At 37.4% G+C, this 15,257-nt stretch overlaps 1 protein-coding gene across 10 annotated transcripts in view; it reads right to left on the bottom strand.

The window, feature by feature from the left end:
- Positions 1-15,257, bottom strand: part of ATF2 (activating transcription factor 2) — a 50,682-nt gene that overhangs the window by 21,412 nt on the left and 14,013 nt on the right. For 8 of the 10 annotated variants that reach the window (XM_048308991.1, XM_048308999.1, XM_048308996.1 and 5 more), the window contains 5 exons: positions 14,892-15,010; positions 12,714-12,842; positions 7,929-8,107; positions 7,497-7,611; positions 7,232-7,318 (listed from right to left, as the gene is read on the bottom strand). In XM_048308991.1, the coding sequence (XP_048164948.1) occupies positions 7,232-7,318; positions 7,497-7,611; positions 7,929-8,107; positions 12,714-12,842; positions 14,892-15,010 (629 nt within the window). The remainder of the gene's footprint in view (positions 1-7,231; positions 7,319-7,496; positions 7,612-7,928; positions 8,108-12,713; positions 12,843-14,891; positions 15,011-15,257) is intronic. The other 2 variants (XM_048308998.1, XM_048309000.1) reach the window with 2 other exon arrangements.

Below are 15,257 nucleotides of genomic sequence, written 5' to 3'. Positions count from 1 at the left end.
TGATTAGCTCGGCACGCAGGGAGACAGGTCAGAAGAATTCTGCTGAACACAAGGTCCCATGCCGGGCTCCAGCAAGTTACTGTCGGTTTCTGAACATTTGCCAAGATGCCCTCTGTCACTTCTCAGTGGAAACCTCCTGCTGAAAGTCTCCTGGTTGCCTACTGAGTGCAAGGTATTTCTCAGATTGTGACAGAAAGTTTTGTACGGGAAGGAGGAGACTGAGGGAAACATTCCGTATTAAAGCAGTTCTGAAATTCCTCAGAAACTTCCACAACCCATGCTGAAGAGTCTGAACACTAAGTTTGCACCCACAAGGTGCACACTCAAAAAGGATGCTTTACAGCTGCAACTCAAGGCTCGTGTTTCCTACACAGAAAGCATACAATTACAGAACTTCTCATAGGAAGATCAGAAGCAATTCTACAGTATTTAGAATCATGTATCCTTATCTTAGTGAGGAAGTTTTTTTGGGGTTTTGAGGCTTTTGGGTTTTTTTAAAAGACAGTTATTTCATCTACTTCTAAGCCTCTCTAAAATACCACGAAACTGACATACATGTGATTTTACTTAAGTATGCGAAAGTTAAGTTTCTTTAGCATGCCAACAAACATGGAATCATGTCAGAAAAACAGACAATTTATATTAAGTGAGCCACAGAAATCTGAAACTCATTTTCACTTCTACTGAATGTCATTCTCGGTATAAGATGTAAGGATACTTTCAAAAAGACAAGCCTGTGTCTGAATAAAATCTCCAGTCATTTTTTACTTCAGTTCTACAAGCAGTAGAGAAAGAGGATCCAAGAATGTTCAAAACTACAGTTACAGTGCCTTTCACAGCTGTGAATGGACCAGCTCTGTTCACTACAATACATTCAATATTGGGGCAATAAAATTAAAATGCAATCTGATTTCATGCTATTCTTCCACAGCACTGAAACACATAAACCACTGTACACATTACTGTGGTGAAGGAGACCTTAAGACTGTGCTTAGTGCACTCTTTCACTTAATGACAACTGTTTCAGTCGAGAGCCTCTTGCACTAAGGGCACCAATCATAAGGATTTGGCTCACTGCACAACCCATTTTAAAATTTTTGTCTGTCATCACTTTTATGTATTCCTTTTTTGACTATTTTTTCCTCCCAATTATTAGTCCTTGCAGTTGGTATACATTTTTCTAACTGCTATTTCACTCAGAGAACCTGTTCCTCCATACAGCTGTTCCTCTATGGAATTCATAAAATCATTTAATGTCAGGCAACTTGAACAGTAACCAGAGAAAAGACTATTGCAGCAAAGACCGAACAGAGTTCTAGAGGTGACAGCTCAGTAGCTCGCTTCGCATCAATAATCAAAAGTGCCATGCTGAAGGAGTTTGACACTTCAGACTGAAAACTTCATCAGACATAGAAATAAATACAGTTTTGATTATTACGCATTAAACTTGGACACACTAATATAAAATATTTTCAAATGCTGTAGGAGAGATACTTTTCCCTTTACAAAGGGAAAAAGTCTCCAAAAGCTGTCCACAGCAGGAGAAAATTCTCAGCAAGTATCTTAGTTCCTTTATCCTTAAAGGGTTTTATGACTTGAAGGACAGCTGAAGAAAAATTTTAACTATGCTATCAGAAGGCATCCTACGTCCATTAGCAAAGATGTCTCCTGCCAGTTGTTTTAAGGTTTAGATTTTAGAAACAAAAATATCAATTTGTTTTACTAAAGTTCTTTCATGAACTTAAAAAGAAGAAATAAATTTCTTCTTTGTACAATTTGGCAATTTGTTAGGAAACAAAAGGTATGCATAAAAATAAAAATGTGTTGTTTTCATGCCAATAAAAAAACAGAAATGAAGTTTTCTAAATTCATATTTAAATAATTAAATTTCAGAGCATTAGGAAATAATGGCACTACAATCTCTAATTTGACTTTTATCTAATTACTTCTCACATTCACTTTAAAAAAAATGCCTACACAACAGCAGCCTTCTGTAAGCCAGTAAGAGTGAAATGAATGATTGCAATGAGGAATGAAATCAGAGCACGAAGTTCTTTTCTTACTGTAAAACTCTAAAACGCATTAGCTCCTTGAAATATGCAGAAACAGCCTCTGCAAAGAAAGGCACAAATAACAAAAGGAAGTGCCTGGTTCATGCCTTGGTTTGTGCCAGATATTTAACCTCAAACAAAAATTTGTACCTTCTACACAGGACAGCTCTAGATATGGTAACAATTCAACAACTTGGTGTTATTTCACACTGAAGTTACTGCAACCAGTTCTTCAGGAATTTTACTCAACCTCAGAAGTTATTAGATCTGTGTCAACTTAGAATATATTGAAATAGTATTGTGGTAGGATAGTAGAAAGTGCAAAATACCATCATATCAAGTATGGTCTTTCAATAACAGAAAGGTTCAAACAACAGCCAAGAGCAGATATGATAAAACCCTTCAGAGATAGAAATAAACCATGTTAACTTTTCAAACTCTGCAGCCCATACAGTACCACATTTAAATAACCAGGGAAGTTAGGGAAGTTAGTTAGAAATCTATTCCAGCACGTTTTTTGTACTTGCTACATATTCTATTCTTACATTTTATAATGCAATATGAAAAACTCCAAGAGATTGCAAGGTCCATCTACAAAGAACAACAAAAACTTTCCTCAAATAATAAGTAACAAATAAAACAAAGCAACAGCCAAAAAAATTCCAAATATCTGTACTCCTGGGAATGTTGTGAAGAGAACACCACAGCTTCACCCGTTTATCTGGCTTTTTGTCCAAGACACTAAGAATACTATGCTGACAGACTTCATAGGTTCATAAAATTGTTTAGGCTGTTAAAGACCTTTAAGATCGAGTCCAACCATTAACCCAGAACTGCCAAGTCCACCACAAAACCATGGCCCTAAGTGTCACATCTCCATGTTGTTTAAACACCTCCAGGGATGGTGACTTCACCACTTCCCTGGGCAGCCTGTTCCAATGCTTGACAACCCTTTCCGAGAAGAAATTTTTCCTAATATCCAATCTAAACGTCCCCTGGTGCAACTTGAGGCTGTTTCCTCTCATTCTATCAGTTGTTACTTAGAACAGACTGAGTCCCACCTGGCTACACCCTCCTTTGAGGTAGCTGTAGAGAGCAAGAAGGTCTCCCTTGAGCCTCTTTTTCTCCAGGCTAAACAGCACCAGCTCCCTCAGCCACTCCTCACAAGACTTTCTCTCTAGACCGTTCACCTGCTCCACTGCCCTTCTCTGGACACGCTCCAGCACCTCAATGTCTGTCTTGCAGTGAGGGACCCAAAACTGAACACGGGACTTGAGGTGTGTCCTCACCATTGCTGAGTACAGGGGAAGAGTCACTACCCTGGTCCTGCTGGCCAAACTATTGCTGATTCTGATACAAGCCAGGATGCTTTCTTGGCCACCAGGGCAATGCTGGCTTACGTTAAGCCGGCTGCTGAGCGGCACCCCCAGATCCTTTTCCGACAAGTAACTTTCCAGCCATCCTGCCCCCAGCCTGTGGTGCTGCCCAGGGTTGTTGTGGCCCGAGTACAGGACCCGGCACTTGGCCTTGTAGAACCTCTTACAAATGGTCTCAGGCCATTGATCCAGCCTGTCCAAAACCCTCTGCAGGGCCTTCCTACCCTCCAGCAGACCAACACTTTTGCCCAGCTTGCTGCCATCTGCAAACTGACTGAGGGAGCACCCCATTCCCTCATCCTGACCACTGATAAAGATACTAAGCAGAACCAGCCCCAACACTGAGCCCTGAGGAACACCACTTTTAACTGGCCACCAACCAGATTTAACTCCATTCACCACCACTTCTTGGACTCAGCCATCCAGCCAGTTTTTTTACCCAGCAGAGTATATCTGTCTAAGCCACGAGCAGTTTCCCCAGGAGAACGCTGTGGCAAACAGTGTCAAAGGCTTTAGTAAAGTCCATGTAGACAACACTGACAGCATTTTCCTCATCCCTAAGTAGGTCACCTTGTCACAGAAGCCAAGCAAGTCAGTCAAGCAGTCTGCCTATCGTAGATCCATGCTGGCTAGATCTGATGCCGGTTGTTCTGTCTATGCTATGACAATCAAGATCATCTGCTCCATGACCTTCCTAAGCACAGAGGTCAACCTGAGGGGCCTGCAGTTCCCTGGATCCTCCTTCCAGCCCTTCATGAAGATGAGCATCAAATTTACTAACCTCCAGTCACCTGGGACCTCCCCAGTTAGCCAGGACTGCTGGTAAATGATTGAAAGTCGCTTTGCTGAGCTTCTTCCCCAGCTCCCTCAGTACCCTTGGGATCCCATCCAGCCCCATAATCTCATCTGTGTTCAAGTGCTGTAGCAAGCTGGATTACAGAGGCTTTGTTCTCCTCCACATGCCTATCTTCCAGCTCAAGGGGATGGGAGGAACGAGAGAGGAACTAGTCTTACTATTAAAGACTGAAGCAAAGAAGGCAACAAGTACTTCTGCCTTTTCCTCATCCTTTGTCATTATGCTTCCCCCCATATGCAATAAAGGATGGAGATTCTCCTTGGACGTCCTTTTGTTGCTGATGTACTTGCAGAAATATATTTAGTTGTCTTTTACAGCAGTAACCAGATTAAATTTTAGCTGGGCTTTGGCTCTGCATAACTTCACAACATCCACGTAGTCCTCCTGAGTTGCCTGCCCCTCCTTCCACAGGTCACACACTTTCCTTTTTCTCCTGTCTTCCAGCCAGGCTCTCTGTTCAGCCAGGCCAGTCTTTGCTGCTGGCTCATCTTTCAGCACATGGGGACAGCCTGCTCCTGCACCTTTAAGACTTACTTCTTAAAGGATGTCCTGGACTCCTCTGCCCTTCAGAACCGCCTCCCAACATGAAGAAATGTGGCCATAGTAGGCAAAAGGACACAGGACATGTTCCCAGGGTTCTGCTAACTTAACCATACTAGTAAGTCCACAAATTGCAGTATACCATTAATACATGAAACACACACTGTTCATTTACTAAATTTCAGTGTAATAGCTTATATTTCAACATTAAATGTGCACTATTAATAAAATGAAAAGCAAGCTGTAAAACTAAATACTGTCTTCTGCTGGCTTAACCAGGAACACCAGTGAAAAATAAACCTGGTTAGCAGACCTTCACAGAATTTAGTATGCAGCAAGCAAAATTATTTTTAAGAGAGACATGAAAAGAAAGGGTTTGGTATCACAAAGATTTAAATTTTAAAAATTAAATGGAACTTTGCAGTTAATAAACCATCACATCTGCCAACAATGCATCCCGTGGAACAGAGAATTAGTCTTACTCTTGGAGGCTTTTCTATGTAAACATTAAGCCTCTCATTAAATTTCTTTTACTTTCAGAGGGATAAGAAATTAAGGTTTTTAATTTTGTGAATAGGCACTATATAAAAGTAAATGAGCGTAAGAAATATACATAATTCTGATATTCTTGGATTCTGCTCATGCTTCATATTAAGTAACAAGGAAAGAGGAAATACTGCAAATACCCTTTTTACAGTCTCACTTAAAAAAAAGATAAGCAATCACTGAAGTGCGTATATTAGCTAACTTGTAACGAGAAGGCTAATGAGACTGTTAAATTTTAAGTCTAATGATCTTTGTTTTCCTTTGCATTTGAGTGATTGCTTCTTCCAATGTGAGATCAAAGTCTTCACCACATACATGTATTTCCCTTCTGCCTTTAAATCATTCTAAGAGCAAATCACTCAGCAATACACTTAAAATCCTCATTTCTTGCTCAAAATTTATTTGGAGCCAATTCCTCCTGGATTTCAAGCAGAATTCAGAGTGTGAGTCTCCTGACTCTAAAACATGTTCCGTTTCTGAGAAAACAGTTCTTGCTTTCATTTTTTTACATTCTTCTATCCTGGATTTAAGGTACTCTAATTTCATAAGAGCTGGTTACATTTAAATATTTACTAAGGTATTAAAAGATTCCTTTTCCCATTCCTTGGGGGGCAAGGATGCACAGAAACAGACCTCCTTCCCTTCTGTCTTTCTCAATACTATTTCAAAAGTCATCATGTTCAACAGAGCAGGACAATGAAGGAAGAGCTGACAGCTTCAGGCAGAGCCAGTGCACTGGTAACCACCTCTCCACAGCAGTCCCAGTATTTGGTGAATGTGGTCTAGGTGTGCTCACTCTACTGCAATCCCATTACTCCAGAAAAACCAGACTCACTGTTTTTCATACTATGGCTTGAGGAAACAGGTAAGGAAAGAAAGCCCACAGGTTTACATCAAGAGAAATGAGGTATCTAAGAATGCTAAGGGCATCCTCGCGCTTACCAATATCAATGCAGAAAAATGTATTTTATCTAGCAGGTGTTCCTGATTCTCTTTTAGCACAAAGTAAGAGTTGAAGGAAGAGGAACACAATTTCACACATACTGTTTACGGAGGCATCTTGTAAATATATAAATGGGTTAATTATTGTTTAATAATAGATTTTCTATTCCTTTAGAACAGTTGGAACAAACAAAGACAACAGAAGAAAAGAGAAGCAACTGCCTAATGTTGCATAAAATTTATCAGTAAATTGATTAATTCAAACTACCACTATAAATTATCACTAATATTAAGTAAAAAGAACAGCCCCCGAAAACCAAAAACCAAACCAATTTTTCACTTGTTTTAATCATTTTCCAAATAATCCTCATCCCCCACAAAAAACACCCAACACAACAGAAACAACCTCCACACAGAACAATTTGTTAACTGTATCAGTACTACGCATCTAATTGCAAAACTCTTGCCAAATGGACTATATTCAATTGAGATTCTGAAAACATTTTTAAAAAACACATTTTTCTTTCCTAGCTTTAAGAAATATCACTCCTTTGGGAGGAAACATTCTGCTTCTCTGAAGGAAATGTTCACTGTTAACATGCTACTAATCTTGTCTGTCTCCCAGCTAACATTTCTGATCCTCCGATACAAGAAGCAAGAAGGAGTTTAGTTAGAAATCTAATTAATTTAAAATAATGACTAAAAATAAGGTCTAAATGGCCATTAAGAACAGAACTAACATAGGCTGGAATTGGAAAGAACTGTAAAATAAATGCAGCTGTTATTTTTCTATTCTTATTAAATTTGTACTTGCAGAATTTAGACTAACAAAAGAAAACTAAAGCTGTTTTAAAAAGCAATAGAATTTAATTAATTTCTCAAGTTATTCTTCTTGAGGAATAATGGAGTTTTTCACTTACCAATTTAGCCTCAGACTGCACTGGCTGTGGGGAGGAAGGCCCTGGGATTCCTGGGATACTAGGCACCATGGTGACAGGTCTAACAAGCTGACCAGATAAAGTATAAAAATGAAGAAAACCTGAGTATGTTATCATAATAGAGAGCATTTGACAGCACTACCCTCTGAAGCCAAAACAGCTATCAAGGTGCTTAAAACTAAGTTCTATGCTGCACTTATGCAAATCTGCTCCACTTTCAAATTAATATAGCATCATGCTTACTTACTGGAACTGCAGCAGGGACATGCACATTAGAATTTGTGATAGATGCAGGAATAGCAACAGGCATGGTTTGTCCATTAGGAAGATGTAACAGCAGAGGAAAAGGACCTGGAACTGGACTGAAAAAGGAATGAACTATATAAAAGAAAACTTATCCAGAGAAGAGAACAAGTTTACACATTATTTTAAATTGGTTTGTTTCTTTACAGGTGTAATGTAATATTTATCTGGAGATCAAAAATATGAACTTAGTGATGTGGAGAACATGGCATTATATCTCACATGTAGTGAAAGTCCAATGTTTCATGTGTAGTAAAGCACCACATTACACCAAAGCATCTCAAATTCATATATTAACTGCAGAAATAGTAACTGAAAGTAAACAAGATTTTCAAATTCTGCAAGAAAACGTTTTACTAAGACTTATGTAACTTACACTATTGGTCTGTTAGATGATGGAGCTTGGGTGATAACAGTACTAGAAGTTGGTGATGGTATTGCCTGCTGAATAATAACACTTGAGTCAGAACTCGTAAGCAGTACATTAGGAACCTGCAGCGATGCTGGACGAACTATTGTTGATGTAGGCTGTGCAGTCTGCTGCAGTGACACTTCCTGAGGAAAAATAAAGGTTCATCAGTTTGCAAAATACAATTACAGACCACTAATTCCAACTGTTAAATGAACACAGTTTGATGGAACAAATCAGAATTTTTGTAACATTATGCAAACAGAATCAGTTATAAAATTAAAAACATTCAAAACAAACCCCTCTGGATGAATCATTTAAACCACCAAAGTAAAAATCGTTTCAACAACAGTGATTTTAGTTTTATGACAAACCTGGCTCAATTTATGCTAAGGCTACCTACTACTTCTTCTTGCTTCTAATTCAGTTTTGATCAGATTTTTTTTTCACAAGAAACCCATGGTACTATCAGCACCATCGTGTTTACCCACACTCTGAATAAAGAAAATGTTTTATGGTGTCCTTATGTACATTTCAGTTTCAGTCCATTGTTCTGGATTTAAACAAGAGAAACAAGAAGTTTATAGTTCAGTAAAAACAATAGCAACAACAACAACAAAAAATTTTAAGCCTTTATCTGTAGCTCTCTAACTAGAGTGATAGAAGTACTTGAGTGTTACATTCAGAGCTCTGCAAAACATATGCATATCCTGATGCAGAAAAAATTATTTGAGCACAGAAATTAAACTTTCTCAGGTGCAAATAAAGAGTAGACAGAAATCACTATAGCTCTTAGCTTAGCAACCAGGTAAAGTACATTATCAATTGAACTCTCTATCTGTATTTTCTGTTTCTGAAAACCCAGAAAGGCCTTACTGTAACCAATGCCTTCCTTCTCAGGAGACCCTTGATATTGTCAGACTTCAAATTTACCTTCAGACAGGCTTTTTTCCAAGTTATTCTTTTGACAATGGCTACTGCAATCAGTGACACATAAAATGGCATTCGTAAGGCCAGCAAACTTTAGTTGCTCTGCTGGTAAACCGTAATTCAAAGAGAACATCTCTACACCTGTGTCACACAGGCTGCACTGACTATTATTTCCTTTCAATGAAGCTTAAGTTTTGAAAATTCATCCACAAAGCTGTAAGTAGTAAAGTCTGAGCTCTCCTAGCAGATTGTTTGTCTTTTTATATATTAATGCACAAATGTGTGTGAGCCTCTGAGCAATTAATAGAACTGTAAGTTTGCTGGCAAACTATGGGCTTTACATAAGAAAAGACTTTAGATCAAGAAATTTTCTCCCTCCAAAAGCTCACAGGCTAGATTTGTCATCAGGGTGCACTAGTTCATTCAGGCTTTTTCCCAAGGGACCTGAAAGACTATTTACAGTGAATGAGAGTTCTTGGAGAATAACAGTGAGCTGTGTGGAGGAAAGTGAAATTGTTTTATTATTAATCTGGGGTATAATATCTGAACACTGCACTTAGCATTACAGATGAACTTTCAGTAAAAAGAAGACAACCAGTACAGAATTGTGGAAACAGAGAGAAAAAAAAAAGCCCAATGTGTATTCTTAGGACAGGATTAAACATTTCTTTGGAAATAAGGAATTTGGTGTAACAGCTTACAGATCTTATTCAAGAGTCACAGGGAAAACATAAATGAGACTGAACTGCTTGACTGTGGGAAATTCAGAATTCAGAACACCAGCTGAATCTGTATGCTAGCATGAACAAGCTGCACAATTCAGGCAACATTAAAAATCATGATGGTTCTTACATGTGAACAAAGACTGCAAGATTATATGTACCCTTGATAAAGAATGGACCCTTGGAAGGATTTTTACAGAATCACAGATTGCTTGGAGCTGGAAGTGACCTTTAGAGACCATTCCAGTCCACCCCTTCTGCCTTGCTAACATCTTTCACTAGATCAGGTTGCTCAGAGTCCCAACCAGCCTGCCTCTGAGCACCTTCTGAACCCTGCCTAGAAGTCACTGGCATGTCAGTACCACCCCCTACCTCTGAGTGAGCAGCTGGAATTGATCTCCCAACTGTTGCTGCAACCATGTAACTATGTACAAGTGAGCAAGTCAGTTATGGCATTCTGTGAACACTTCTTTGCTGCTCATAGCAGGAGCTTAATTAATGCATGTTCTAATAAATACAGACTGTAAAACTGGGTCTCTTCCCGGCTTGAACCCCTATTAGGAAAAGGGCAATCTGAAATTTTTAGACACGGTGTTCTACGGAAACCAGATTTCAGCAATAGTCAAAGATTAACATACAAAATTCTGAACTAAATCTAAAATTCTGAAAATGGAAACCTCACATACAATTATTTGTGTTATTAAAGACGGCACTTATTCTTTCTTTACAAGATCAGAAATGATCTTCAGCCACTAAAAAAAGAACATGTTTACTCCTGAGTGTGTTTATACAGCTGAAAAAGTATTTTCAACTTCCTCTTTACACTAACTTGCTCTTTGCTACACTGAAAAATGCATTCAGGTGCCTGTTACTGCAACAACGTGGCAAAAACATAAGCTGCAGATTTAAGAAGTATGGCTTTAAAGGAAATTGACATTTAAAGAGTATATATAAACAAAACCATAGCCCCACCAGTCTGATGGAAGATTCCAATTGGTCACCAATGCATTGCACTAATGAAGTATAAATTTTGTCTGGAATAAAATACTTTGTAAATATATTCTGCTAAAGAACAAGAAAAATAGAGTTGAATTTGCAATCATAAGATTAAGTGAAAGTGATCTTACCTTTACCTACCTTTCCTTACAGGACAGAAGTTTAAGCCTACCCAAAGGTACTAGACTTACTAAAAGGACTTCAACTCCTATATTCTCGAAACTAAAACCCACTGAACTGGAAATTACAGAACAGGATAGTTACTTTAAGTGTTCTCAGATGTGCATATTCGCAAGTATTTTCTATCTAAAAGCAAATTTCATGCAATAGCTTTCTAATGCTACCAAAAATACACAGAATTCTTTATACAGAAATATAGAGGGCCAGAACTAATACTGTATTTGATTATGACTGTAAGAAAACAACTGGTTTTAAAGTAATTAAATTAGGCAATTAGCTACTTGGCAACGACTAAGCAACTGCTAAAACTCTGTTGAGGGTCACCCTTTTAAAGTACTGTTAATAAACAACTACAATGTTTGAAAGCTCTTATTACTATTTTAAGGCTTAAAGACTTTCTTCCAATGATATCTTGGTCTATTCAAAGCAGAGTATCAGCTCTTACTGAAGCCCAATAGAACTCATGGAACTCTTGGAAAAGAATTAAGCATACCTTTTTTAAGAGTCTCCAAGAAATTCTTTTGACAACTACAAGGAAAATTAGAACTGCCTTGCACATACATTAATAGCGTGTAATCACTAAAGGCTACTAAAGTCGAAATGGTTACAGTGGCACATATATTTTAAAAACAGCTATACCCTAAAAAAAACCCCTTCTTGCCTTCAATACATCTGTAGAAGGAGAATACAAAAATCTAACTAAGCAACACTCTGCTCACATTTCTCAACTTCTGCAGGTCCTGTTCAGCTGTACACTCCAAGCAGCACCCTCAGCCTTGTTCAGCTTGTCTCTACAATCACACATCAGAACAGCATTGAGCAGCAGCACCGTTACAGTGACACACCGGAATTACATCATCACTGATACAAGTTTATAAATACTGCCAAGCATTGAGATATAATTTTCACTTGTAATGATGCTAATGAGATACTGAACCACTATTGTAAGAAGACAGTAATATTATCTTCTGCCAAAATTAGATTACTTGGAATAAGTACTTGCAGCAAAAAAATAAACTAACCTCTGAAATAAAGAAGATTTGGACTATGATTCACTTAATCCAAGCAGGTCTTTACATATATTCCTTTAAAACACTTTTACTATTTTTGAGACTGCATGACTGCCTTGATTACCCATGATTACTCATCCTTGCTAACTAATGAAACTCAGAAAAGCTTAGTAAAGACAAATCTGAATTGAAACTCTCTTCAACTTCTGTCACACACTTTAGGTTGTTCTTACAGCAGCCTCTCTCCCACAGAGGTTTCAAGACCAGACTGTGCAAAGCACTGAGTAACTTGGTCTGATCTCAGAAGTAACCCTGGCTTTGAGCAGAAAGGTGGACCAGGAAATCCTGCAGTCCCTTCCAATCTGAATTACCTGTGATCCTAAAAGGTCCTGCTGATCTCTGGGAGTAAGGCAGCTAAGCCCCTCATACACAGACTGCCCACTGAAGATGCACATAAAGACTGACCAGAGCAATCTCAGTGCTTTATTATGGTCTGCTCCTAATGTTTTTATTTATTGAATACTAGAAATAATTAATTCACTAACATTGCTTCATTTTCTGTACTTCAAGAGAACTTCACAAGATGAAAACACTGCAAGTCACATAATGAAGTGATCATTGCTAATGATAATGCAAAAACAAGAATAAAGAGGCCTTTTAGTCTTTTCTAAGACAGCATAGATCTTAAATTTTATTTCCTTTCTGGCTTTACTGGATGCAAAGAAATAATTCTAGTGAACAAAGCTAACTGAAGAACTGAACAAGTAACCTATATATCCACTGGAATGTGGCAAATGAAAACTCTCTTCCTTTCAACCAGCTAAGTAGTGTGACTATCACCATATACAATAAATTTACTGATCATCAGAAAAGTGAAAAAATAAATTCCAAAAGAGAAAAAGAAGGTTTCTGACCTTTTCGTCGTTGGTAGTAGACTCTGGATGAGGTAAAGGACTATCTTGGTGAGTTGTCTCTACAACTGAAGGTTCTTCAATTTTATTTCTTATAATTGGTGTTGCAAGAGGAGACAGATCTAGAGGCATCTATGAGCAACAATGTAAAACAAAATTAGTCAATGTTTAAAAAATTCAACTGAGCAAGAAAATGTAAGTACTGAAGAGAAATATCAGCCCATTATGACACAGAGGTGCTGATGTTTGAAAGATCTTGATGCAGATGCATTACCAGTCAAGACTATTTTACCAGCACCTACATGAACACCAATCTTCAGTACTATCAATGCCTTTCAACACCAAGGTCAGACTAAGTATTTTCTTCTTGCGAATTAAAAACATTCCTAAACTTTTCCATTTCCAAGAATCACAAGAAAACTATAGCTGCAGAACTGTGCCACAGTTAAAAAATTACAGCTAAAACAAGGTATTTTATTGTGTATATCATTATACCTCATGCCACAAAGCACAAAATCCTAACTACATTTTCAAACTGAGAAAGTTAGTAGAGACAAATAATTTCAAGCTTATTGCAGCTAATAATTATTGAAAAAGCAAATTTTATACTACAACACAGGTAAAATTCACTAGGACATCTGAAATGCCCCAAAGAAATTGAGCTACAAAAGTACTTAATACCATGGATTTGAAAGCCTATATTCCGGTCTAGTCTGCTATCCAAATACTTTTGGAAGACACTTCCCCCAAAGAAGTTTTTCCAAATGTTTTTTTTTTCAATTAAATTCCTAGTTTTCCTGTGCAATATATTACTAATAGACAGGGAAGACTCTAAGAAGTGGAATCTCTTCTCATATCACAAGTAACTATGAAATATTACAGAAAAAAACTCAATTACAATCCCCTAGAAAATGTGCTATTATGGAATACTTTTCCACACTTTGCCATTATTGTTTATGTATATAAATCATCCAGAGATAAGGCAGGACTGTGTTTTATCTTGTAACACAGAGGGCAGCTTGGAAAATTAGTATCAATTAAAGAAACAGATAAAATATTTAAAATAATTTGCAATACATATAACTGCCTCCAAGACAGTCATGAATGATACAGAAAATACAGTCTTGGTAAATGAAAAATTGGTTTTTTCATATGTCATGTTATAAAAACTGCCAGCATACAGCAACTAAAAAAAGTAAACTTATAAATCCATTATTTGATACAGTTGTTACAAAGCAAGGGTGAGGCTTGGTCAGGAATGGATAATAATCCATCCTATTCACAAGTACCTCTCAAAGTCTTTACTGAAACAAAGAAAATGAAGCTACCGATTTTGAAGAACTTATATAAATGAGTATAAACCCATGTTTTTAATCACTACCTATGGAAGTCACCCAGATAATCAACTAAAGACAAAATTATTCAAAGGGGACATTGAACAAAATTTTTTATTTGCAGAAGTATTTAAATGTTTAGGTTCTTAACCAGTTATGACTGGGAAGCACTGAAATAAATAACAAGAATAACACTTTAATGTATGGCAAGTTCCTCACAAAAACATGAAGTTGCTAAACAGATATAGTTCAAGTTTTTCTTATATTTCAATCTGTACATTAAAAAATAAGTAGATCTTTATGTTGTAATCAATAATTTCTAGGCAAATGTGATTTCAACATATAGTGAATATAATAATAACCAAATTACTGACACTTCTTTAAATTTAGTCAGTACTTAATTGTCATTATTATGATGATTGATTCTTAGAGTAACATCAGTATTTTAAAACTAATCAAAAGGATCAGTGTTCGCATACTATTGTTTTCACATGGGTTTTTCTTTCTGCTAAAAACTCTACTTTTCAGACCTCTTTCTTCCTTATTCAAGACCTAATGAAATTTCAATCAAAACTAGTGGTTAACTTCAACAGACATGGACTAGACACTTATATGATTAGGACAATGTGTCCCATTGTCAATGCTGACTACGCAAAATGAATCAGCTAAACTAACCTTCAGAAGAAAAATCATAGGTTTGTATTCTCTACATAGAACACATATAAGCAGTTAACATGATTATTGCTATAGTTTAGAAGGCAACATATAAATCCAAAGTTTGCTTTTTCAATGGAATTTCAGATTTAAAAAGGTAGAATCTCTGAGGAAAAAAAAGTTTCAAACATACTTTCTTAATGTCATCTTCAGAAGCCTTTTTAAACTCATTTTCAAAAGGACTTGCTAATTCATTGAATAAGCCCACTTCTTCACAGTTCTTCAAGAAACGAGTTGGTGTTGGTGTCTGATCTGAAATGAAGTGGATAAACCCCCCCCCCAATTTTATTTTTACAATACCATTTATGAACCTGCTTGTTGCAAATATTTGTCAGAACACAAACAAACAGAAAGAGACGAGGTGGTGGGGACCCCTCGGGCTCTGTTCTGCCCTGCGGGGAGGCAGCCAGAGGCAAACTCCACCTGCTGGAGACAAGCACCCGGAGCCTGCAAACCACCAAGCCCCTGACAATTCTGGCAGGGAATCACAGCATTTCTT

Source organism: Corvus hawaiiensis, chromosome 7 (assembly GCF_020740725.1).
Source record: "Corvus hawaiiensis isolate bCorHaw1 chromosome 7, bCorHaw1.pri.cur, whole genome shotgun sequence".
In the NCBI taxonomy this organism is placed as follows: Eukaryota; Metazoa; Chordata; class Aves; order Passeriformes; family Corvidae; genus Corvus; species Corvus hawaiiensis.
Note: the sequence above shows the minus strand (reverse complement) of the source record. Positions and strands in the feature narration are given on the sequence as shown.